This window comes from Chiloscyllium plagiosum, unplaced genomic scaffold (assembly GCF_037043375.1).
Source record: "Chiloscyllium plagiosum isolate Xiang-an unplaced genomic scaffold, Cpla_swu_hap1 HiC_scaffold_7, whole genome shotgun sequence".
In the NCBI taxonomy this organism is placed as follows: Eukaryota; Metazoa; Chordata; class Chondrichthyes; order Orectolobiformes; family Hemiscylliidae; genus Chiloscyllium; species Chiloscyllium plagiosum.
Window position 1 is genome coordinate 73,922,806 of NW_028270145.1, and position 24,965 is coordinate 73,947,770.

Consider the following 24,965-nt stretch of genomic DNA (forward strand, 5'->3'; position numbering starts at 1 on the left):
CCATGGGAGACTGATTAGCAAAGTTAGATCTCATGGAATACAGGGAGAAGTAGCCATTTGGATATAGAAATGGCTCAAAGATAGAAGACAGAGGGTGGTGGTGGAGGGTTGTTTTTCAGACTGGAGGCCTGTGACCAGTGGAATGCCACAAGGATCAGTGCTGGGTCCTCTACTTTTTGTCATTTACATAAATGATTTGGATGCAAGCATAAGAAGTACAGTTAGTAAGTTTGCAGATGACACCAAAATTGGAGGTGTAGTGGAGAGCGAAGAGGGTTACCTCAGATTACAACAGGATCTTGACCAGATGGGCCAATGGGCTGAGAAGTGGCAGATGGAGTTTAATTCAGATAAATGAGAGGTGCTGCATTTTGGGAAAGCAAATCTTAGCAGGACTTATACACTTAATGGTAAGGTCCTAGGGAGTGTTGCTGAACAAAGAGACCTTGGAGTGCAGGTTCATAGCTCCTTGAAAGTGGAGTCGCAGGTAGATAGGATCGTGAGGAAGGCGTGCAATTCTGGTCTTCCTATCAGAAAGATGTTGTGAAACTTGAAAGGATTCAGAAAAGATTTACAAGGGTGTTGCCAGGAATGAAGGATTTGAGCTATAGGGAGAGGTTGAACAGGCTGGGGCTGTTTTCCCTGGAGAGTTGGAGGCTGAGTGGTGACCTTATACAGGTTTACAAAATTATGAGGGGCATGGATAGGATAAATAGACAAAGTCTTTTCCCTGGGGTGGAGGAGTCCAGAACTAGAGGGCATAGGTTTAGGGTGAGAGGGAAAAGATATAAAAGAAACCTAAGGGTCAACTTTTTCACACAGAGGGTGGTACGTGTATGGAATGAGCTGCCAGAGGATGTGGTGGGGGCTGGTACAATTGCAACATTTAAGAGGCATTTGGATGGGTATATGAATAGGAAGGGTTTGGAGGGATATGGGCCGGTTGCTGGCAGGTGGGACTAGATTGGGTTGGGATATCTGGTAGGCATGGATGGGTTGTACCGAAGGATCTGTTTCCATGCTGTGCATCTGTATGACTATGACTCTACACAGTAAATGATTATCACTTCTGATGGAATATTACGGTAAAGTGGAGATTGTGCAGTTATTAGAAGGTGTGCGGTAAAGATTTCGGAGGGGGGGCGGAGTCATGGGGCGGGAAGTGAATCTCGCGGGATTTGAGTCGCACACGAGTGCGCAGGCGTCAACAAGGTCTCTCGTTTTTGAGGTAAACAATGGTGGTAGGTTGTGGGGTTTGGTTGGAGTGCACTGGGGAACCAGGCAAGGTCTAGCAGTACTTAGCTTAAGAGACACACAGAGAGAATATACACGTATATAATATATGTATGTATTTGGGATCATGGTATTTTACTGTTTCCTCTGGTCTGCGGCTGTCTTCATAAAACCTTGAGTCCAGGGGACGGGTCTGGGAGGGAGAAGGGGCGCAGGAAGGGGGAGTTTGGAAATGAGAATGAGAATCAACTCATCCCCACCCCCTCAATCCCGCCCCGTCTCCCTAACTGACATTCACTGCTTAGGAATTAGGAGTCGGACTCTTGGCTTTGGCCGACACTTCCGCTCCAGGATGTGAAATGTTTGCTCCCTGCTGTATTCTCGGTCTTGTTTGGTTTTTGTTTCAAACAGCGAACCATCTGTGATTGATAACCAGCAAGTGAAATGGTGACGGGGAGGTGCTGAATGAAACTGTATCCTCATGAGGAAGGAAAACTCTAGAGAAAGTAGATGGTCTTTTAGTTTGATTTATTGAGTAATGTTATTGAAAAAGATAAATTGAGCTGTGTACTTTCGGTTCCTTCAACGCAGGATGAATGGGATGGCCAGGTTTTGCTAGGACAGGCCCAGTTTTAAACCAAATGTCCTGGTGTCCTGACAGTAATTTCTTCAAAATATATTTTGAATATTCCAGATTTGACCTCTCCCATTTAGTCTCAGATTTGTTATGAGTTTAGGTTTGTGTGTGTTCCAGAGCTGCAGTTTTTGTCTCTCAGTTGGTGCAGTACCCTGCAGTTTGGCATAACATTTTTGATAAAGTACTTCTAGCTGAAGTCGAAAGAAAATGGGTTATTAACTCTATGTTAATAAAGTTAAGGTCTGAGTACTGAACCTGTTAATTTATGATTTACCAACTTGAAAACATAACCTTTATTCCTACACTACTGTTTTCTCTTTAGCTACACAGTAATCTGTGCTAAAATAAAACAAAGAATTATGGATGCTGAAGATCTGAAACAAAAACGTTACCAGAGAAGTTCGAAGGTCTGACCACCACTGGAGTCAATGTTAACTCTATTTTCTCTTTACATGCTACCAGACCTGTTGAGTTTCTCCATCATTTTTTGTTTTTGTTATCATTCTATTATTTATTTATTTATGTACTTAATAAAGAAGGTGTGGTAGGCATCTCAGTAAGATCCTAGAAATACAATATAAATGTTCATTTGATATTCTTACAAAGCTGCATCACTTCACTTCATTATGATGTGATATTAATTTCTTATGGATCTTTCTAGGTAAATTCACATGTAATTAATGGTGCCCTTTTCAGGACTAGGACACTTGACTCTCAACTTTCTTATTTTCAGAAACTTGTGCATCTCTTTGTATATGTATCTGGATGGCACAAAGATACAATTTTAGCTCTATAACCTCTTTCTCACTCAGAGATTCACTTGCTTTTGTTACAGCAACAACTTCTGACATACAATAGGTAAAGTACAGCTAAAACAGGAATCCAAAAAGACTGAAACTAGAGCTAAATGGAGGACTTCAGTATCAAATACAGTTAACTTACAAAAATCTCAGTTCCAGTGACCAATCCGAATGGCGATCCCCCAGCCAAGCTGTTCCTGTAAAGCTACAAGACTGGCATATATCTGACAACATGAAAAAGTAACCAGGTATGCTCTGTGTGCAAGACAAGACCGATCCAATCTAGCCAAAACACTATTATCAGCAAAGTGACAGAATGAGTTGCTGACAGTGCAGACAAGCAGCACTTCAAAGTAATAACTTGCTCAATGATACTCTGTTTGGGTTCTGCTAGGAAACGAGAGCTGAACTGGTGAGGTGAGAGTGACTGCTCTAAACGTCAAAGCAGCATTCAATGAATAAGACATGGAGCCCGAGCCTATTGGAGTCAAAGTGGCAATGAATGAAAAATATCAGCTGCTTGATATCGTACCTGGCAAATGAAAATGGCTGTAGATGTTGCAAGTCAGTCATTTTGGTCTCTGGGTGCAACCTGTAGAAATTCCATATGTAGTGTCCTAGACCCAGTTAATGACCAACCCTCTTGCATAAGACCAGGAGTGGGGATGTTTGATGACTGTATAACATTTAACACTGTTAGTGACTCTTCATATACTCAGGCAGCATGGTGGCACAGTGGTTAGCACTGCTGCCTCACAGTGCCAGTTTGCATGTTCTCCCCGTGTCTGCGTGGGCTTCCTTTTGGTGCTCCAGTTTCCCCCCACAGTCTAAAGATGTGCAGGTCAGGTGAATTGGCCATGCTAAATTGCCCATAGTGTTAGTCAGAGGGAACAGGTCTGGGTGGGTTACTCTTCGGAGGGTCGGTGTGGACTTGTTGGGCGAGGGGCCTGTTTCCACACTGTAGGGAATCTAATCTAATCTAAAGTAGTCCTTAATATGGCCTAACATGTTCAATATCAAAGATTGTCGAAGTGGCAGATGGCATTTCATTTAGATAAATGTGAGGTGCTGCATTTTGGGAAAGTAAATCTTAGCAGGTCGTCTGTAGTGTTGCTGAACAAAGAGATCTTGGAGTGCAGGTTCATAGCTCCTTGAAAGTGGAGTCGCAGGTAGATAGGATAGTGCAGAAGGCGTTTGGTTAGCTTTCGTTTATTGGTCAGAGTATTGAGTACAGGAGTTGGGAGGTCATGTTATGGCTGTACAGGACATTGGTTAGGCCACTGTTGGAATATTGCATGCAGTTCTGGTCTCCTTCGTATCGTAACAATGTTGTTAAACTTGAAAGGGTTCAGAAAAGATTTACAAGGATGTTGCCAGGATTTAAAGATTTGAGCCATAGGGAGAGCTTGAATAGGCTTGGGGTGTTTTCTCTGGAGCATCGGAGGCTGAGGGGTGTGGTGCATTATAGAGGTTTATAAAATCATGTGGGACATGGATCGGATAAATAGACAGTCTTTTCCCTGGGGTGGGGGAGTCCAGAACTAGAGGGCATAGGTTTAGGAGAGAGGGGAAAGATATAAAAGAGACCTAAGGGTCAACTTTTTTACACAGAGGGTGATAGGCGTATGGAATGAGTTGCCAGTGGAAGTGGTAGAGGCTGGTACAATTGCAACGTTTTAAAGGCATCTGGATGGGCATATGAATAAGAGGGGTTTGGAGGGATATGGGCCAGGTGTTGCCAGGTAGGACTAGATTGGGTTGGGATATCTGGTTGTCATGGACGAGTTGGACCAAAGGGTCTGTTTCCATGCTGTACATCTGTGCCAGTCACTGATGATCTTCAACAGAAGAGAATATAATCATCATCAGTTGATGTTTAATTGCTGAATCTCCTACTGTCAGGAACCTGGGTTTCCTTTTGACCAGAAGCTGCATTTGTCTGTTATATAGGTGGCTCAAAGAGTTCTTCAGAGTCTAGGGATTTTGCAGTTTGTGGACTCTTGGCTCCCAAGTGTCGACTAACCATCTACAAGAATTACTATATTTCCACCAACACTACTTTTGAATCTTACTTTCATAGATGTCGACAGCACAGAAGATAGGGTATTTGACCCATCAAGACTGGACTGGTTAAAAACATGCATTTGGCTATACTAATCCATCATCCAGCACAAGACCCACAGTGTTGTATGCCTTGGATTGCAAATGCACAGCTAAATACTTATGAGGGTTTCTGCCTCTGTCACCTTTTCAGTCAGTGAGTTCCAGATTTCCACCCACTTCGTACTACCCAAGTGCATCAAGTCATTCATGGATTCTGGATTGACTTCAATTTGCCATTGATCAACCTATCTGACCAGCCTATCTATACCCTCTTGTAACCTAAGGCTACCCTCCTCTCTATTTACACCTCAGTGATTTTCGTATTATCTGCAAACTTACTGATTTACCCGCTATTTTCAAGTCTTCAAGATGCCATTCAGAATGAAGCAGCCAGCTTGACTGGTACTCTGTTCATGCCCTTCGCCATCACAGTGACAGCAGCGTATACCATCTACATGATGTATTGTAGTAACTCACCAAGGCTTCTCTGATGGCACCTTTCAAACATCTACCACCTGGAATGACAAGGCAGTATATATGGTCACAACTTCTATCTTCTCAAGGATGATAAGAGCTAGCCCAGCCAGCAATGTCAACATTACCATGAACCTTTGTTTTAAATGTAGTCACTGCAAGTGGCCATGATAACGAAGTGGCAACAAATGTGCTATTCTGGTTGGTTCCTGATCTTCTTTGCTCTTTAGTTACAGTTTCTCACAGCTCTACATGATGCAGAATATCTTCATTTACCACTTGATGAGTTGTCTCTGGGCTTGCCACATAGGTTGTTGCTTGTTTTCATTTCCTAACATTGTTTAATGTGTCATGGTTAAGTTGATGTTCACCAAATCTCAGGATTCAGTCTGACTATTGAATCAATTTTGAGGGCAATCTATTAATGCATTTCTTCTGCTATTTTCTTTTGTCACCTCAAATTATAGTTTAATTTGTAGGAAAACAGAAATTAATGTTTTCGAATATAAATAATGTATTTTCATAATGAAATGTTTTCTGGTATTTAAATGTTAAATTTGAACCGTACACCAAATTCTCTTTGTCATCATGGGTTAACTCCATTATTCCTTTACAATTCATAGGCTCAACATATTAAAATTCCTAGCCCAACACATGTCTCCTGAGAAAGTAACTGTCACAGTTCGTTTGGTACGGTCCTTCGAACATCGCAATTTCAAATCTGTGGTCTACCATGATGTTAATGTAAATCAGACTGTACAGGAATTTCTTAACGTTCTTCAGAATGGTGAGATAATTGGCAAGAGATATTAATACCTATTTGTTCTTTATATTCAACCTGTTAAGTTATTTTCTTTAATAAAAGACAGAAAATGCTTGACCAGATTTGGCAGCATCTGTGGAGAGAAAAACAAAGTTACTATTAAGGTCCTGGCCTTTTGTCAGAATTGGGGAATTTTAGTAATACAATAGGTGGGATAAAGAGCAAAAGTCTGGTATGATAGAGAGTAGAAGAGATTAAATGATAAAATGAATGATACTATTGACACAGTATTGATTGGGTAACTGATGTACTACTATATTCTATCTTAAGTTAAAACCTTGTCTGTTCAGAAACAGATATTAAAAAATTGCCAGTTATCTTGTAGAATAGAAGAATTCTCTCTGTAGTTATTTCTCAATCAGTATCGCAAAAAACAAATTATGTAATTAAAATTAAAGTTGCTATTGTCCTGACGAACCTACCTTATTACATTTGTGAGACCTATTGGTGCACAAATTGGCAGTTGCCTCTCCTTACATTGCAGCAGTGATTGTACTTCAAAGCACAAAAATGAGTGTGAATTACTTCCCAGGTTGTGAAATGTACTATAGCAGAGAGTTTGGCTTTCGTTTAATATATACAAATAATAAGGTTATTTAGATGTAGGAAAATATTATTCAAACTTGGTAACACCAAACTTATAGGAGTGACAAATAGCAAGGATACCAATCAGCTGCAAGGTAATGTAGGCTAGAATGGACAGACAAATAACTGATAGAATTTAGTACAGGGAAGTGTGAGGTAATGTGGTCTGGCAGGGAGAGACAATATATACTTCATTGATGCAGAATGTCCTGGGGTTTCATTTGCTTAAAATATTTGAAGGTGCAGGACGAATTCAGAGTAGAGTTAGCAAAGAGATTTTGGACTTCAAAAATATAGATACTGATTACAAAAATAGGGAAGTTATAATAAAACTTCATAACACTAGTTAAGGTCATAAGTATTGTGCCCAGTTCTGATTATGACAATTTAGGAAGGATCTAAAGTCCTTGAGAGAGGGCAGAGGAGATCTACAAAATTGTTCTCAACATGAGATATTTTAGCCACGGGAACATTATGTAAAGCTGGTATTTATTTTTGGAGCAAGGTGGTTTGGGTAAGATTTTAGAGAGTTTTATTACTGTATGACAACTTTAGATGGGGTAAAGTTGATTGCATTTGCTGATGCATTAGCATTGGTGCAAGTACAACAGGATACGCATTTAAGTTGTTGGGTTTGTGATGCAGAATGGATGTGAGGAAGAATGTTTTATGCAATGAGTGTCAATGAACTGGATCTTACAGCCTAAGAAGATGGTGGAAGTGGAAAGGATCTTGACAGAAATAAATTTTCTGGTGTATAGGGTAGGAATGACTGGATTGCTGTATGAGATAACATGGGCTGAATGTCCTCCTGTGTTTTGAGTATGATTTCTTACTTGATGACTCTTCTCTATTCAATTACCTTTCTATTTCCTTTGTGCTAATTATAATTAGCCATGTTCCCATTCAGGTGAAGTTATGATATTTTTATCATCTTTGAGTAACTGCTGTAGCATAACAAACATGGTGATTTTTTTTTTTTTGGTAATCTGCATCAATGTTATTTAGAAATGTTTGTCTTTGCTTTCCACAGATTTATCTTCAAAACCTGGTCTTCCACCACCTTTTAAGAAATACACCTATGGTAAGTTGCATTTGAATTGAAATAGCTTAATTTAGCTGCCATTTTAATCATGAGAAAACTGAATTGAACAAAGTTTCATTTATGTAAGGATTTCACTAATAATAATGGTCTGGATTTTCTGGTGGCCAGATAATCATTTCGGCCACAGGTTGGGGATTGTACATCAGTAACCTGCGGAATCCCTATTGTTGCAACAAACCCTTTGAAATATCTATTAAACTCTGAGGTTCCACAGCAGGAAAGTTATGTCTTACCCAGGAAATGTTAGACAATTTAAAGCCTAATCTATCTCCTAGGTAAATTGCCACATGCCCAAGTACATCTCTCCCAAACCCATCCCCAATACCGAACACAGATTATCCACCTTCCTGGATGCATCTTACATCATGTCTACTTTGCATTCTTAGTCTTTCACAAGGCTATTGTCTGTGCTGTTAGACGTTTAAATCTCACAATACTGCAACTAATGCTGTGAAGAAAAGTCGTGTTTAACTTCCCTTTACTGTCCTGCACTGTGAGAGACTTCTTAGATTTAAGATACGCTAAGCATTTTTGAAGAAACCATGATCGAAATACAGAGCTCTGCTCAGGAGGAGCTAAAAAGGCTGCAAAGCAACAGTACTTTTCGTGCTTCAGTTTTCTGAACACTCTTGTTTGAAGGAAAGTATGAGTAATTATGATTCAGCCAAGTAATTCAGTTATTACTATATGATCCAGTCTGATATTCCCTAGCTGTTTGTAGTGCCAGCTTGATTCTTCCCAAGCTTTAGAGGGATAAACCAGATTATTTTTGTGTTGACAAAAGGATCAAACCCATAAATCTAACTACAGATTCACTGGGTGATGAAAACCAGAATAGAGAACGAAAAATATACAGTGTTGAACACTGGTTGAGAAAGCAGACGCAGAATCATCCAGCTATAATTTTTTGTTTCTGAACAGGGTAACTTTTACTAATTTAAATCTCTCCGCAGATACATTAAAGATTATTCACCAAGCACACGGAGCAAAGGTATATTCAAATACTGAAGTCCTTTTGTTTTGTTTTGTTTTTGTTTTTTAAACAGCTGAAGGTTGTTCTTCTATAATGCGATGGTTGCATTCTTTTGTAACCTTGGATTATGGAACAATCGCGCTTTAGAAACAGTGCTTAAAGTGCTAGCGATGTAATCGCTTTACAGCCAATACACGTTTTAAAAGTCCACACTTTAGAAACAGTGTCTGCAATTTGTCAATCATGTTACTGCGAATTAGCATTAACGAAACATGGGTTATAGCAGAACAACCTGTAGTTGTAGCTCATGATGCACTATCAAAAAAAATTAGTGCACTTGATTGCACATAATACAAAATCAACATTTCCTTGCATGTTAGAATCTTACAGAAACAAAAGCACTATATAGTTATTACATATCATTTAAATGAATATACATATATATTATTTGTTTATATATTGTATTTCCTGTTTATACATGCAGCTAACAACTTTGTAAACTAATTCTAATTCAGTTTTAAACATGTTAAGATTTTAAAATGATACATTCTTGGACGCATTGGTTATTTCATACAAAAAAAGAAATCAAGGCTTTATCAGTATCTACTATGCGTCCCTGGATCTCTTTGTTCCTCTATGCCATCTAGACTATTATCCAAGTAGTAGTTTCTCTCTTTCGTTTTTGTAGCAAAATGTATCACTTTATACTTCATGAAAATTAATTTGCCATTTACACACCATTCTGTTTGTTGACAATGTATAACATCATTTCCTAAGCTGCTTTTGGGTAGGCAAATTACCTGCTGTAAATGCACAACAGTATTTTAATTCTAGAAGTGTTTTTGCCTTGGCTTATTCTGCCATTTCTTTCATCAGAGATTTAGTCTTTTGATCCTAATTTTTGGAATGTAGTTTCAGCCTTCTATATTCTTTCAGCACTCTATATTTCTTAACATTTTTGCTTGAAGAGATTTTCACTTCTGAAAGTGCAAAGCTCCAACAAATGTTCAAGAATAATAACCTGATGCTTAAATGAAAATTAAATTTTAATAATCTATAATTATGTCCAATATCACTTCTAAAAGTAATCCAATAGCCGTGATAAGTATTTGCGTATTTGTCTTGACGTTAGTTCAGTTCTTAACCTTGTTCTGACATATTTGTAAGAAACGTAGTCCTGCATTCTAATTGCCACATTGGTAATCTGCAATATGAGTTCCCTTTTTACATTTGTTAATCTAATACAGGTATTCCCAAATTTTAGTTGTATGGGAAATGAATGCAGTTAATACTGCTTTTCTGCATTTTGAAGATCCATTTAAAGTCCTTCTTGAAATTGGCTGAGCTTGTTCAAATCCCTTGAACTATGTTTACTTGAGTTGAGAAGAATGAGGGGGGAAACCTACAAAATTCCAACAGAACTTGACAAGATAAATGCAAGAAGGCTGTTGCCAATGACCATGGATTCCAGAAGTGAGGGTCACAGTTTAAGAAAACCTGGTAGGCCTGAGATGAGGAGAAATTTCTTCACCCAGAGAGGGGTGAACCTGTGGAATTTTCTGTCATAGAAAAAGGGTTGAAGCCAAACCATTGAATGTTTTCAAGAAGGAGTTAGACATAGTTCTTAGAGCTAAAAGGACAAAGGGTATATGTCAAAAGAAAGACCAGGCTACTGAGATAGATGATCAACCATATTGAATGGTGGATCAGGCTCAATGGGTTACTCCCATTATTTTTTCTGTTTCTCCAAATTTCAAGCAGCTTTTTTGTGAGGACGATAACTAAAATGAACAGTACACTCCGCTACATAATTAATCAAGTAATGCATTAGATAAATTTATGCTGTAATCTAATTTGGGGTGCGGAAGTTTAGTGTCCTAGAGATATACAGCACGAAAACAGACCCTTCAATCTAACGCGTCCATGCCAACCAGATTTTCTAACTAAATTTAGTCCCATTTGCCAGTGTTTGGCCCCTATCCCTCTAAATCCTTCCTATTCGTATACCAATCCAGTTGTCTTTTAAATGTTGTAATCTTACCAGCCTCCATCTCTTCCTCTGGCAGCTCATTCCATACTCGCACCACCCTCTGCCTTTAAAAAGTTGCCTGTTAGGTCCCTTTTATGTCTTTCTCTTCTCACCTTAAACTTATGCCCTCTAGTTTTGGACACCCTGGGGAAAAGACCTTGCCTATTTACCATATCCATGCCCCTCACTTTTATGAAATGGTCATCAGAGCCCCTCAGACAACTAATTTTTCTGTGCATATTGTAATGACTGCTTATTTGAAATAAGCATATATAAGTCGATCTCATAGTGTGATCAAATGTCAGCATTACAAGGCAGCCATTTCCAGAACTCTGCAGAGATGAGTATTAGGAAATAAAAACTTGTGATTGATTTTTCTTTTATCTATTTATGGGATGTAATCTTCATGTGATCTATATTTGTTATCCATCACCTATTGACCTTGTGAAGATAATGATGAACTACAATTGTGAATTAAAGTGTCTGCTTTAATGCAAGGAATGTCCGGGATAAGAGTGACAAACTTAAGAGCATGGATCAGTACTTGGAGCTACAATGTTGTGGCCATAACAGAGACGTGGATTTCACAGGGACAGGAATGGTTGCTTGATGTTCCAGGGTTTAGAACATATAAAAAGAACAGGGAGGGTGGAAAAAGAGGAGAGGGTGTAGCATTGCTAATAAGAAAGTGCATCACAACTACAGAAACAAAGGTTGTTGAGGAAGGTTTGTCTACTGAGCCAGTATGGGTAGAAGTTAGGACCAGCAAGGAAACAGCCACCACATTGGGGGTTTTCTACAGACCATCTAATAGCAGTAGAGATTGAAGATTGCATAGGCAGGCAGATTCTGGAAAAATGCAGAAGTAGCAGGGTTGTTGTTATGGGTGATTTAAACTTTCCCAATATCGACTGGAACCTTGTAAGTGCAGATGGTTTGGATGGAGCAGTTTTTGTCAGGTGTGTTCAGGAGGGTTTCCTTACTCGGTATGTAGACAGACTGACGAGGGGAGAGGCCATTTTGGATTTGGTGCTCAGCAACGAGCCAGGACAGGTGTCAGATCTCGCGGTGGGAGAGCACTTTGGTGAAAGTGATCACAACTGCCTCACATTTAGCATGGCCTTGGAGAGTGAAAGGAGCAGTTACCGAGGGAAGATATTTAATTGGGGAAAAGGAAATTATGATGCTATCAGACAGGAGTTGGGAAGTACAGACTGGGAGCAATTGTTCCACAGGGCACAGCAGACATGTGGAGACTATTTAAGGAGCGTTTGTTGCGAGTGATGCACAAATTTGTTCCTCTGAGACAGTAAAGAAGAGGTAAGATTAAGGAACCTTGGATGATGAGAACAGAGGAACTTCTTGTCAAAAGGAAGAAGGCAGCTTACGTAAGGTGGAGGAAGCAAGGATCTAGCACAGCTTTAGAGGATTACAGGCTTGCGTGAAAGGAGCTCAGAAATGGATTGAGGAGAGCCAGGAGGGGGCATGAAAAAGGCTTGGCAAGACGGATTAGAGAGAACCCAAAGGCGTTTTACTCATGCGTGAGGAATAAGAGAATGTTCAGGGAGAAGGTAGGACCGATCAGGGATAGCAGAGGGAACTTGTGTGTGGAGTCTGAGTAGATAAGGAAAGCCCTAAATGAGTTTTTTTTGCTTCGGTTTTCACCAAGGAAAGGGAACTTGATGTAAATGAAAACTTAGAGGAGCTGGGATACAGTCATGACCAGATCAAGATTGATGAAGTTGGTGTGCTAGAAATTTTGGAAAACATTAAGATTGATAAGTCCCCAGGGCCAGACCAGATTTATCCTAGGCTGCTCCGGGAAGTTTGAAAGGAGGTTGCTAAGCCGCTGACGAGGATATTTACCTCCTCCCTCTCCGCGGGAGTCGTACCGGAGGATTGGAAGGAGGCGAATGTTGTTCCATTTTTCAAAAAGGTAATAGGGGAATCCCTGGCAATTACAGACAAGTCAGTCTTACGTCTGTGGTCAGCAAAGCTGTGGAAAGAATTCTGAGGGATAGCATTAATGACTATTTGGTAAAGTATAGTGTGATTAAAGGCAGTCAGCATGGCTTTGTGAGGGGCAGGTTATGCCTCACAAATCATATTGAGTTCTTTGAGGATGTGTCAAGACAGGTCGACGGTAGAACAGTGGATGTGGAGTATATGGATTTCAGCAAGGCATTTGATAGGGTTCCCCATGGTAGGCTCATTCATAAAGTCAGCAAGTATGGGATACAGGGAGATTTGGCTATCTGGATTCAGAATTGGCTGGCTGACAGAAGGCAGAGAGTGGTTGTAGATGGAAAATATTCTGCCTGGAGGACAGTGTTGAGTGGGGTCCCACAGGGCTCTGTTCTTGGGCCTCTGTTCTTTGTAGTTTTTATAAATGACTTTGATGAGGAGGTTATGGGGTGGGTTAGTAAATTTGCAGATGACACAAAGGTTGGAGGTGTTGTCGATAGTATAGAGGGTTACTGCAGGCTGCAGTGCGACATAGACAGGATGCAGAACTGGGCCGAGAAATAGCAGGTGGTGTTCAACCTGGATAAATGCAAAGTGCTGCATTTTGGAAGGTCGAACTCGAATGCTGAATATAGGATTAAAGACAGGATTCTTGGCAGTGTGTAGGAACAGAGGGGTCTGGATGTGCAAGTACATAGATCTCTCAAAGTTGCCACCCAAGTGGATAGGCTTGTTCAGAAAGCATATGGCATTTTGGCTTTCATTAACAGGGGTTTTGAGTTTAAGAACCGCGAGGTTTTGCTGCAGCTCTACAAGTCCCTGGTGAGACCACACTTGGGATATTGTGTCCAGTTCTGGTCGTCCTACTAAAGGAAAGATACAGAGGCTTTGGCGAGGGTGCAAAGAAGGTTTACCAGGATGCTGCCTGGACTGGAGGGCTTGCCGTATGAAGAAAGGTTGAATAAGCTCGGACTTTTCTCTCTGGAGCGAAGGAGAAAGAGAGGAGACCTGATCGAGGTGTACAAAATAATGAGAGGAATAGATAGTCAATAGCCAGAGCCTTTTCCCCAGGGCAGGATTGATTGGTACAAGAAGTCATAGTTTGAAGATATTAGGAGGAAGGTATAAAGGAGACAACAGAGGTAGGTTCTTTACACAGAGTGTTGTGAATGCATGGAATGCATTGCCAGCTGTGGTGGTGGAAGCAGAGTCATTGGGGACATTTAAGCGACTGCTGGACATGCACTGGATAGCAGTGAGTTGAGGGGTGCGTAGGTTAAGTTACTATATTTTACATTAGGATTAAATCTCGACACAACACCATGGGCCTAAGGGCCCGTTCTGTGCTGTACATTTCTATGGTCTGTTCTATAGGCAGAAGTGGGCACTGTTGATGCTGGAGATTAGAATCAAGATTAGAGTGGTGCTGGAAAAGCATAACGGATCAGGCAGCATCCAAGGAGCAGGAATATCGATAATTTGGGCAAAAGTCTTTCATCGGGGCTGATGAAGGGCTTTTGCCCAAAACATCTATTTTCCTGCTCCTCGGATGCTGCCTGACCCGCTGTGGTTTTCCAGCACCACTCTAATCTTTGTATTTCCATAGTTTTGTTAGTAAAGAGTTTTAGGGTTTTACCTTGGTGACTATGAAAGGATTATGATATAGTTCTAAGTTGGGATGGCATGTAACTGGAGATCAATTTCCAGGTGATGGTGTTCCCGTACGACCGTTTCTCTTGTCTTTTTTTACACAGTATAGCTTTGAGTTTGGGTAGATGCTGTTGAATTAACTAAGAGTTTGTGTTTTTGGAGTGATGCTTAAGCAGGCAAGTTGGGGTTATTCCATCAGACTCCTGACTGTTGAGTTTGTGAGTTGTTGTAATGCATCTTGTAGATGATAGCTGCTGTGATATTTATGCACTTGGGGAGGGAGGAAATGTTTAAAAACATCCTATTTATAAAGCACCTTTGACATAACAAAACATCACAAGAACATCATAAAGCAAAGTTAAACTTTGAACCACTTAAAATAATATTATGGTAGACATTCCAATGTTTGATTAAAGAGGTAGGTTTATTTGGAATATCCTAAAAAAGGTAGAGAACAGGGATTTTCAGAAGACCTTCATGATCTCAAGGCTTGCCTGTCATTTGTGGAAACTAAAATTGGGAATGCTCAAGAGCTAGAATTACATGCCACAGATGTCTCTGAGGATTGTGGAACTGGAGACGATTTTAGGGATGGGGACAGGCAAGGTTATGGAATGATTTGGAAACAGGGCTGCGATGTTAAAGATTGAGATTTTCTTTGACTGGGAGCCACTGTAGGTCAGTGAGCACAGAAGTGTTGGCATAAGGAAGAATGCAAGCAGCAGAGGATTACATTACCTTAAATGTATGGATATGGGAGGCCAAGCAGGAATACTTTTGAATCATCTCATCTAGAGGTATCAAAGTAATTCATGTGGTTCAGCTGAGAAGGATCATTAGCATCATTGTCACCGAGATGAGCATTGGTGTTCTTCGGACCATGTAATGTGATGGATGTCAACAAGCAGGCTGTTTCATTTTAGATTGTGTCGAGTTTGCGTGTTTTTGGAGCGACGCTTAACCAGGCAAGTTGGGGTTATTCCATCAGACTCCTGACGGTGCCTATGGACGATAGAAATGTTATTTTGAGTCACGTGGCCACAGATTGCTTAAGTTCTGTTGTAGCCACAGTATTTATGTGACTGGCTCAGTTAAATTCGTGGTCAGTGGTGACCCCAGTATATTTGGGAATTCGGCTCTTGAATGTCAAGGGCAGATAGTTAGGTTCTCTCTTTTTGTTGAAAATAGTCATTGTTTGAAATATTTGTGGGTGTTTATAAGCCCAAGTCAGGACTTGCTGCATGTGGGCACAGACTTATTCCTTACCAGAGTTGCAAATGGACTGGACGAACGATCATCAAGCTTCAGCATTTTTGAGCTTATGGTCAAAAGCTACTGATAAAACAGCGATGGTGTTTCGGCCTTTGACACTTCTTTGAGAAACTCATTACGACTTTCAGCACTAGGTTATTTTTCCTAGTGCTAGGTGTAACTCTAGCTTTTGGAGTCTCCACCAGATTCCCATTTATTTCATTTTATCAGGGCTACTGAACTTCATAATCAAATACTGCCTTAATATCAAGGGCAGTTACACTTAACGCATTCAGCTCTTTTGCATGTTTGAAACAAGATTGTGATGTCTGTAGCTCAATGGTACTGGTAGAATACAAACTGAGGATTGGAATGGAGGTTATTAGAAAGTGCCACTTGATATGTCAATGTTGGCTAATGTTATTTGGAAAATTGAGAATAAGTTGGGGAAATTGGGTTTGTCTTGCTTCCTGGACAATTTCCCATTTTGCCAAGTGGACACCACACTGTAGCTGTAATGATACAGCTTTACTTAGAGCATGGGATAGTTCACCAACACAAGACTTCAGTACTGAGATGTTGTTTGGGCCATGGTCTGTGCATTATACAGTGTATGTAACTGTCTATTGATATCATGTGAACCGAAACAAATATACTGGAATCTGCATTTGGGGGTATTGCAGGAATAAGTTGAGTTGGATCCACTGGGTTTTTAAACTCGTCTTTTGCGCTGACATGCTGGTCTCTGCCATCATTGAGAATGGAGATGTTTATCGAGCCACTACCTCCTGTTAGTTGTTTAATTGATTACTGTCCGTGATTACAATGACACAATTGTGGAGTTTTGTTCACCATACTGCAGGATCAAATCAATTATCAGCTCACACCTTGCTGCTTTTGCTGTTTGACATGTGTATATAGGCCTGTTCTATTGCTTCACTCAGGTTGAAGCCTCATTTTCAGTATGTCTAGTGTTGCTGTTAACATGCTGCCCTGTGCTCTTTATTCAACCAGGGTTATTCCCCATTTAATAAAACAAGTGATAAATATTTCAAGTAATGGAATGGAATGCAGGCTTGTTGCTAATGGCCTAAGGTGCCATATTGGATGCCCAGTTTTGAGCTGTTAGATATGTGTAAATAGCAAAACTCTCGCAAACCACATTGGTGCTGAGAATTATTTGGTGATCATTCCTACCAGCATCATTATAAACAGATATGTGAATGGCACACAGACTGAAGAGGATCCAGTCCAGTAGGATTTCTGTTGCAAACTCATTTTGGTAGCTGTGTTAAATAGTGCTCGGCTAGTTCACTTGTAGAAGTACTACCAAGCCAGTTTTGGTTTTTTTTTTAGATTAGTTTAGATTAGATTAGATTCCCTACAGTGTGGAAACAGGCCCCTCGACCCAACAAGCCCACACCGACCCTCAGAAGAGCCACCCACCCAAACCCATTCCCCGACATTTACCCCTGCACCTAACACTACAGGCAATTTAGCATGGTCAATTCACTTAACCTGCACATCTTTGGACTGTGGGAGGAAACTGGAGCACCCGGAGGAAACTCACGTAGACAAGAGGGGAATGTGCAAACTCCACACAGACAGTTGCCCGATACGGGAATTGAACCCGGGTCCCTGGCGCTGTGAGGCAGCAGTGCTAACCACTGAGCCACCATGCCACCCTAGTATGGATATTTAAAAATTTTCCACTCCGCATTTTATGTCCTTGCTATCCTCTATACTTCAAATGGTGTTCAACAGGAAGACTTTGATTGAATCAACTGAGGGAGGGCAAGGGCAAAATTAGCAGTAAGTTTTCTTCATCGGCCCATCTGGGGTCACATTCTCTCAACCTCTATGACAAAATTTATCACCCAGATGGATCTGTCTCCTTAGTGTGATAATATGTCCAGGAATGGTGATGGAAAGTATCTGGAAACCTTGATTGAAATGTAAAAATTATGTCAAGCTGTTGCATGTCTGTATGCTCACCATCTCAATTTTGAATCAATGTTATTGATAAGGAATTTAAAGGGTTGCTTTTTATGCTTTTTATCATGTCCAGTTCTAAGATAGTACTTCTTATTTTCCATTTTTCAGACAAATGATCTCGTTGTGAGTTTAGACAATGATGATCAACTTGTATTAAAGGAGGCAAGCACACTGAAAGAAGCAGGAGTGGGTAAGTGATTGGGAAACCTTTCTGACATATTTTATCTGGGTGAACACATTGTTGCATTCAGAATTGCTTTCTAATTAGTTTGTATTTAGTAAAAAAAGCAATTTGTTCTAAGAATATCGGACGCAGAAAGCAGTTTTTACATTCCTATACCAGCAATTGGAGTAACTCCACATTTAAATGCAATAAGTATTTCAAAATTTCAATAAGAATCTACATTTTGACTACGTGAAAGCTGGAACACTAATAAAACCCAAACCCTAACATTTGCCAAAATAGTGAAGATAAATTTCTGTTCACAAAGAAATGCACAGTAAATGTAAAAGATAGTTCCGTAGTAGGTAGTTAGAATTGAACAGTTCAGTGAAGTATCTTTTTGTCAGTAATTTAAATTTGATTGCTTTAAATTTATTTGTTGGAACATGTAGATTCCAGGATACTCAACTCAAATGAAATTTCAGTTTGTTGTGAATTCTAAGGTTGCCAGCTATTTGTTCTAAATTCCATTTCTCAATTTTGTTGCTGATTTAAGATTTATAGACAATAGCGAGTGTTGAGATTCTGGATGTAAGTTTGCTTGCTGAGCTAGACGGTTCGTTTTCAGAGGTTTTGTCATTACACTAGTTAATGTCATCAGTGAGCCTCCGGTGAAGTACTGGTGGTATGGCCTGCTTTTTATTTGTGTTTAGGGTTCCTTGGGTTAGTGATGTCATTTCCTGTGGTGACATCATTTACTGTGGCAATGTCACTTCCGGTTCTTTTTCTCAGGGGGTGGTAGGTGGGATCCAAGTCAATGTGTTAGTTGGTAGAGTTCTGGTTGGAGTGACATGCTTCTACGAATTCTCACTCATGTCTGTTTGGTATGTTCTAGATGGATGTGTTGTCCCAGTTGAAACGGTGTCCCTTATCTGTATGTAAGGATACTAGTGAGAGTGGGTCATGTCTTTTTGTGGCTAGTTGATGTTCATATATCGTGGTGGCTGTTTTTTTTTGACTGTTTCTTCAATGAAGTGTTTGTTAGAGTTCTTGCAAGGTATTTGTAAATTACATTAGTTTTGCTTGTTGTCTGTATAGGGTCTTTCAAGTTCATTAGCTGCTGTTTTAGTGTTTGGGTGGCTTTGTGGGCTACCATTATGCTAAGAGGTCTAAGTAGTCTGGCAGTCATTTCAGAAATGTCTTTGATGTAGGGGAGAGTGGCTAGGGTTTCTGGACACATTTTGTCTGCTTCTTTGGGTTTGTTGCTGAGAAATTGGCAGTCTGTGTTCATTGGGTACCTGTTCTTTTTTAATACACTGTACAGGTGATTTTCTTCTCTTCCTCATAGTTCCTTTTGTGCTGCAGTGTGTAGTGGCTCATTGGAATAATGTTCTAATGCAGCTCCATTTGTGGATGTTGGGATGAATGCTTTGGTCCGTATGTGTTGTTTTCCTGTAGACACTGGTTTGAAGATCCCCATTGGCTGTTGGCTCTATTGTGACATCTAGGAATTGCAGTTTGTTGTTGTTTTCCTCCTCTTTAGTGAATTTTATGCTAGTAAGGGTATTATTGATGGTCTTTAAGCTTTCCTCTAACTTGTTACGTTTTGCGATGACAAAAGTGTCATCCACGTAATGGACCCAAAGTTTGAGTTGGATTGTTGGCAGAGCTGTTTGTTTCTCTGCATTATTGTCTCTGCTAAGAACCCTGATATCTGAGATCCCATGGGTGTTCCGTTGGTTTGTCTGTAGGTTTTGTTGTTGAAGGTGAAGTGTGTGGTAAGGCATTGATCCACTAGCTTGACGATACTGTCCTTGCTGATGAAGTTGGTGGTATTTGGTGTATGTGTTTTTGGGTCTTCTAATAATGTAGTTAGTGTTTCCTTGGCCAGGTTGATATTGATGGATGTGAATAGAGCTTTTACGTCAAAGGAGACCATTATTTCATCCTCTTCTATCTTGGTGTCTTTGGTCTTCAGGAATTCTTGGGTGGAGTGGATGGAATGGCGTGAGTCTTCTACTAAGTGTTTTACTTTTTGGTGTAGCTCCTTGGCTAATCTGTAAGTTGGTGTTCCAGGTAGCGAGACTATGCGCCTGAGGGGGGCTCCTGGTTTGTGAATTTTGGGTAATCCTAGAAGTGTGGTGTGATGGATCTGTCTGGTTTCATTTTCTGGAAGTCGGTCTTATTTATTTCTTCAGATTTCTGAGTGTTTTGAGTAGGGCTGCGATTCTGTTCTCTAGTTGTGGGATCAGGCCTATCGCCACTTATTGGTCAGTGTTGGTATCTGCAAGCAGTGCGTTCGCTTCCTCAATTTGTCTCTGATTTAAAATCACTGTCAAGCGTTCTTTGTCTGCAGTAGGATAACAATATTTTTATCTTTTTTGAGTCCTTCTAGTGCTTTCCTTTTCTTATACATTGAGTGTGTTTCCTCCTTGTTTCCTGCTTCATGTTGGTGCGACTATCTGTCTGACAGTTTGCTGGGTTTCTTCTGTGAGTTAATTGTCTTTGTGTTGTTTCTAATGCCGCTAAGAAATCTTTCTTGTCTGCATCCTGGAACTTGTAATTTAATCCTCTTACTAAACGGCTGTTTCAGTGTCTGTTAAGGGTTGGTCAGATAAGTTTCTTATCCATGCTTCTGTGTTGTCTGTATTGTTATTTTGTGTAAGTTTTTGTAGTTTTTTCGGCAGGTCTAGTTTTTTTTCATTTTCTGTGTTGTCACTGTCTAATGTCTATAGCTTGTTGTACTGTCTGTCCATTCATGGTCTGTTGCATTAGTGAGTAAAGTTTTTTTTTGGCGTGGAGTTTCCTGGTTGTATTTATGGAGTCTGTTGTAGGCATCATTAATCATTTCTCTCAGCATTCTGCGGCCGTTTTGCTCTGCTATTCTTTTTGGCTAGTGGGGTGTTTAAGACATTTAGGTAGTGCCTTTTTCCCTAAACATTCATGCAGGAAGTACAACTGTTTGCGGGTGGCACTCTGTCAGATGGCATTTTCAGGCCAGTTTTAGCGTAATGTGCCCATAGGTGTTAGCGAGTTTTGAGAGGATTTGTAGCTCATGTTGAGCTGAAAGGTTAGTTTTCAGATGTATTATCACTATACTAGGTAACATCATCAGTGAGCCTCTAGTGAAGCACTGGTGGCATGGCCCGCATTTTATTTGCGTTTCGGTTTCCTTGGGTTGGTGGTGTCGTTTCCTGTTCTTTTTTTCAGGGGGTAGTAAATGGGATCCAAGTCAATGTGTTTTGTTGATAGAATTCCAGTTGGCATGCTATGCTTCCAGGAATTCTTGCATGTGTCTGTTTGGCTTGTCCTGGGATGGATGTGTTGTCCCATCCTCCTCTGTATGTAAGGATACTAGTGCGAGTGGGTCATGTCTGTTTGTGACTTGTTAATGTTCATGTATCCTGGTGGCTTGGATTGACTTTGGGAGTCCATTTACCACCGCTGAGAAAAAGAATAGGAAATGACATTACTGATCCAAGAAAACCTAAACACTTTCTAAAAAAAAAGCAGGCCATACCACCAGTGCTTCACCGGAGGCTTACTGATGATGTTACCTAGTATGGTGACAAAACGTCTGAAAATGAACCTTCCAGCTCACTGAACAAACTTCCGTCCATTTATAGACAATATTATGCATTAGACTTTTAAGACTGAAGAGTTGCAGTATTATATATTTTTGTCGACTTATGTTCAACATGCATATTGGATGAGATTGCAATATGAAGTAATGAAGGAATTTGACATTGCACTTTGTTTCAAATCTATGAATCCAAGTTGATTATAACAGCCAGTCAAAAAAATGTTTTGAAGTTTCTCCAATTTGTAGTTAGCACAGTAAAATACACTTTCAGCTATACATACACTGCAGGATCTGAGGATCTGGGTTCAGTTGTTAATCCATTCGAAGTTGGCTGATCTTATTTGGGATAGAATGTGTTGTGCAATTAATCTCAACATTCCTATAGATACAAGCTAATGAATCTTTTTATTTGTTTTTACCTCTGATTACTGTCCACTGTCTCCTGTTGGATAATTCAGTGATAGAATTAACCATGACTGTAAACATATAAATACAAGTGGATTTTCTCAGTTATAGTTTTGAGCTAAACAAAAATCTGTAAAAAAAAATCATAAAGATCTTCACATCTGTCTCTTTATTTTTCAGCCCATGAAACAGAACTTGCTTGTTTTAAGAGAGAAGACTATGAAAAGTTCAAAAAGAACCCTGTAGTATTATGGTGATTTAACCAGAATGTGCCAAATCTTAAATAATTTTAATGAGTTTGAATATTATATTCTTCAGAACAAGTTGAAACTTGTTCAAGAATCCAAAAGATGCCACGACATATAAGTAAAGTTTTAATGGATTTGAAATCAGTCGCAACTGTATGTCGTTGTCAAGCTCTGTTCATATTTTTTCAAATAAATGGAATTAAATTCAATGTAAATTTTAATGGTTGGGATTGAATAAAAGTGTGAAGTTTATTAAATTGTCTCCACCCCATTAACAGTCCGTGAAAGACACAGTTTGTTACACACCCTTGACGTTCCAAAGCATTACTTAAAGGAAATACTTTATTCACTTAATGTAGGTGTCACAAGGTAGGAGTCACATTGATTCCTTACTTTCCCCACCAGAAACTCTTCTAATGTCCCTGCCTATTGCCTGCATGCATTCTCAGTCCCCCCCCCCCCCCCACCTCTAACTCCTATTCTGAACTCATAGTGGATTCAATGTTAAATCTATTCCTCTTCACAGGTGCTGCTCAACCTGTTGTTTCTCTAGTGTTGTGTTTATTTCAGATTTCCAGCATCTGCAGTGTTTTGCTTTTATCCAGAATGTCACTAAATTGTGGAGTAACCATAGACTACCCTCTGCAGTCAATTTTGATATTGCAACTTGCTTACTCAAAATAATTTGATGCAGTTATTGAGATAGTTTGACACTAACTTATTGACTGCATCACCAAGTTTGATTAGATTAGTTACAGTTTGGAAACAGGCCCTTCGGCCCAACAAGTCCACACCGACCCGCTGAAGCGCAACCCACCCAGACCCCATTCTCCTACATTTACCCTTTCACCTAACACGATGGGCAATTTAGCTCGGCCAATTCACCTGACCTGCACATATTTGGACTGTGGGAGGAAACCGGAGCACCCGGAGGAAACTCTTGCAGAAACACGGAGAATGTGCAAACTCCACACAGTCAGTCGCCGGAGGCAGGAATTGAACCCGGGTCCCTGGCGCTGTGAGGCAGCAGTGCTAACCACTGTGCCACCGTGCTGTTTAATATGAACAGCTTGGGTATCCGCGCCCTCCCTGGAGGTGGAAGAGCTAAGTTAGCTTAGTTCTGCTTAACTGAACCTAGCTGAAAGCTCAGCAGGCTTGGGTAGCACCTTTGCAAACAGAAACAGTTAATGTTCAGAATTCAATGACTTGAACTCAATGTCTTCTATTGGGCTTAAAGGAAGTGTGAGTATGTAAGACTTATCATGGAATGCAGTGGTTCTTTAATGTGGCACCTTTTGATTTTGGGTCTTGTAATCTTATAGATTCACTGTGAAGATCCACCAAGCTCATGCGTTTACAGCTATCTATTGTCTTGGTACTTGTCCTTCTGTACTATTGCATATACTGAACATTCTTCTGAACAATTGAGTGACATTAAAAACTGTCACAATATTAACCCACTTAAAAACTATTCATCCTAATAAGTGGCATTTTAGATTACTACCCATGTAGGTAATGAATAAAATGTCAACAATTCTTTCTGTACGAAGCATTAAAAAAATTAGAAATGCAGATAACTATTCTTTAACAAGCATGTCAGCTTTTATTTATAACTTATAAAATACTCTAGAAATAGAATTAGTGCTTCAATTGGGAAAACTGGAAAATTTCAAAAAATAAATGAGATTCTGCAGAGGTAGTACTTAAACGATGCTAGTGTTCTCTGCATGGTCATTTGAAAATTGGCTGTCACCATCCTCGCAGAACTTCACTTGGCGATTAGCTTCCCAGCCATGTCTGATTCGTGTTAGTTTGCGATTAACAAAAGGAAGGAACAGGTATACTTTGGCCACAAGCACCATGCAAGGCACAATGAGAACAATTGTAAAAGGAGGTGGCAGGTAGAACTTGTATTGGGCTGAATCGAAGGCTTTAGACCATCCAAATGTCAGTGTGTGTAGTGTGCTGATCACCAATGCAGCGCTTCCAAATCTTGACTGAAAAGCAATTAAGTTTCACTTGGTTAAAAGAATCTCATTCCAATTTTTACAAATGAATAAGTACATCATTTATCAAGCTTGGACACTACTTTCTTTTGGTATGCACTTCTAATATTAGTAACTTCATGCATACCTTTCTTTTTAATGCTGGCATTACATTGTAATATTGTTTCACTTGCTGCATCATAATTCACCAATATACTTTTGTAATGTTGTAATCATTAATGTAATCACCGTGTATAGGATTATAGCTTTGTGCATGAATAAGCCTACAAAGTTTGACATAGACAATTGGATAATTAGTGATACTGGCTGAGGGATAAATGGTAGTAGCTAGGGCACAGAACCACAATACTTAAAATTAGTACCAGAGGATAAGAACATAACCAGGCACAGGAGTAGGCAATTCAGCTTAGTATGTTCCACCATTTAATATAATTGTGGATGATGTAATCTCAGTCTGACCTCCACTTTCCTGCCTGCTTTTCATAACCTATCACTAATTAAAATTCTGTATCTCTCTTCAAATTTATTCAGTGTCCAGACATCTGCCACAGTCTGGGGTGGTGAATTCACAAGCCTTTGAGAGAAGTAATTCCTACTCATGGCTGTTCTGAATCTGCCACGGCATAATTTACATCCACTTACAAAGGCAAATGGGACCTTGGTTTAAATGTTTCAGAGAGCATTCTTTTAGTATGACACTGAATTGTCAATTAAGATCATGTGTTCAAATTCTGGAATTCAGTTGTGACTGTTAGGAAGCTCACTTTTAAGAGACAAAGCTGAAAGCTTTCTGAATCCTTTAAGTTATTTCTGATTCGTAACATGTTATGTAATCCACTGATTCAACTATTAAAACAATCTAAAGTAGAAAAATACTGTCGAGGAGCAAACAAAATGCATCATTGCTTCAAAAAAAATTACTAATGATTGCACTTAC

General features: G+C 39.8%; 2 protein-coding genes across 6 annotated transcripts in view; one reads left to right on the forward strand and one right to left on the reverse strand.

Annotated features, from left to right (window-relative positions):
- The first annotated feature begins 1,182 nt into the window (after positions 1–1,182).
- On the forward strand, positions 1,183–22,279 carry cunh2orf76 (chromosome unknown C2orf76 homolog). Of its 4 annotated transcripts, XM_087989188.1 has the most exons (7): positions 1,245–1,344; positions 2,706–2,918; positions 5,871–6,034; positions 7,689–7,739; positions 8,714–8,751; positions 17,732–17,813; positions 21,955–22,279. In XM_087989188.1, the coding sequence occupies exons 3-7, from the start codon at positions 5,902–5,904 to the stop codon at positions 22,029–22,031; spliced, it is 381 nt and encodes a 126-aa protein (XP_087845314.1). In that variant the 5' UTR covers positions 1,245–1,344; positions 2,706–2,918; positions 5,871–5,901; the 3' UTR covers positions 22,032–22,279. The 4 variants fall into 4 exon arrangements, with proteins under 4 accessions (XP_043549935.2, XP_043549933.2, XP_087845314.1 ...); XM_043694000.2 differs by lacking the exons at positions 1,245–1,344; positions 2,706–2,918 and adding an exon at positions 1,183–1,228; XM_043693998.2 differs by lacking the exon at positions 2,706–2,918 and having other exon boundaries at positions 1,228–1,344.
- Positions 22,280–23,600: 1,321 nt separating this feature from the next.
- steap3 (STEAP family member 3, metalloreductase) overlaps positions 23,601–24,965 on the reverse strand; it is a 40,213-nt gene continuing 38,848 nt past the window's right edge. For both annotated transcript variants that reach the window (XM_043693995.2, XM_087989187.1), the window contains exon 5: positions 23,601–24,019. In XM_043693995.2, coding sequence (XP_043549930.1) covers positions 23,726–24,019 — 294 coding nt within the window. In that variant the 3' untranslated portion in view covers positions 23,601–23,725. The remainder of the gene's footprint in view (positions 24,020–24,965) is intronic.

What these genes read in the sequence shown, in the direction of transcription:
- cunh2orf76 (XM_043693998.2), top strand. An exon ending in ACCAAGCACACGGAGCAAAG is followed by an intron (nt 8,752 to 17,731) that starts GTATATTCAAAT and finishes TCCATTTTTCAG; the next exon opens with ACAAATGATCTCGTTGTGAG. An exon ending in ACTGAAAGAAGCAGGAGTGG is followed by an intron (nt 17,814 to 21,954) that starts GTAAGTGATTGG and finishes TTTATTTTTCAG; the next exon opens with CCCATGAAACAGAACTTGCT.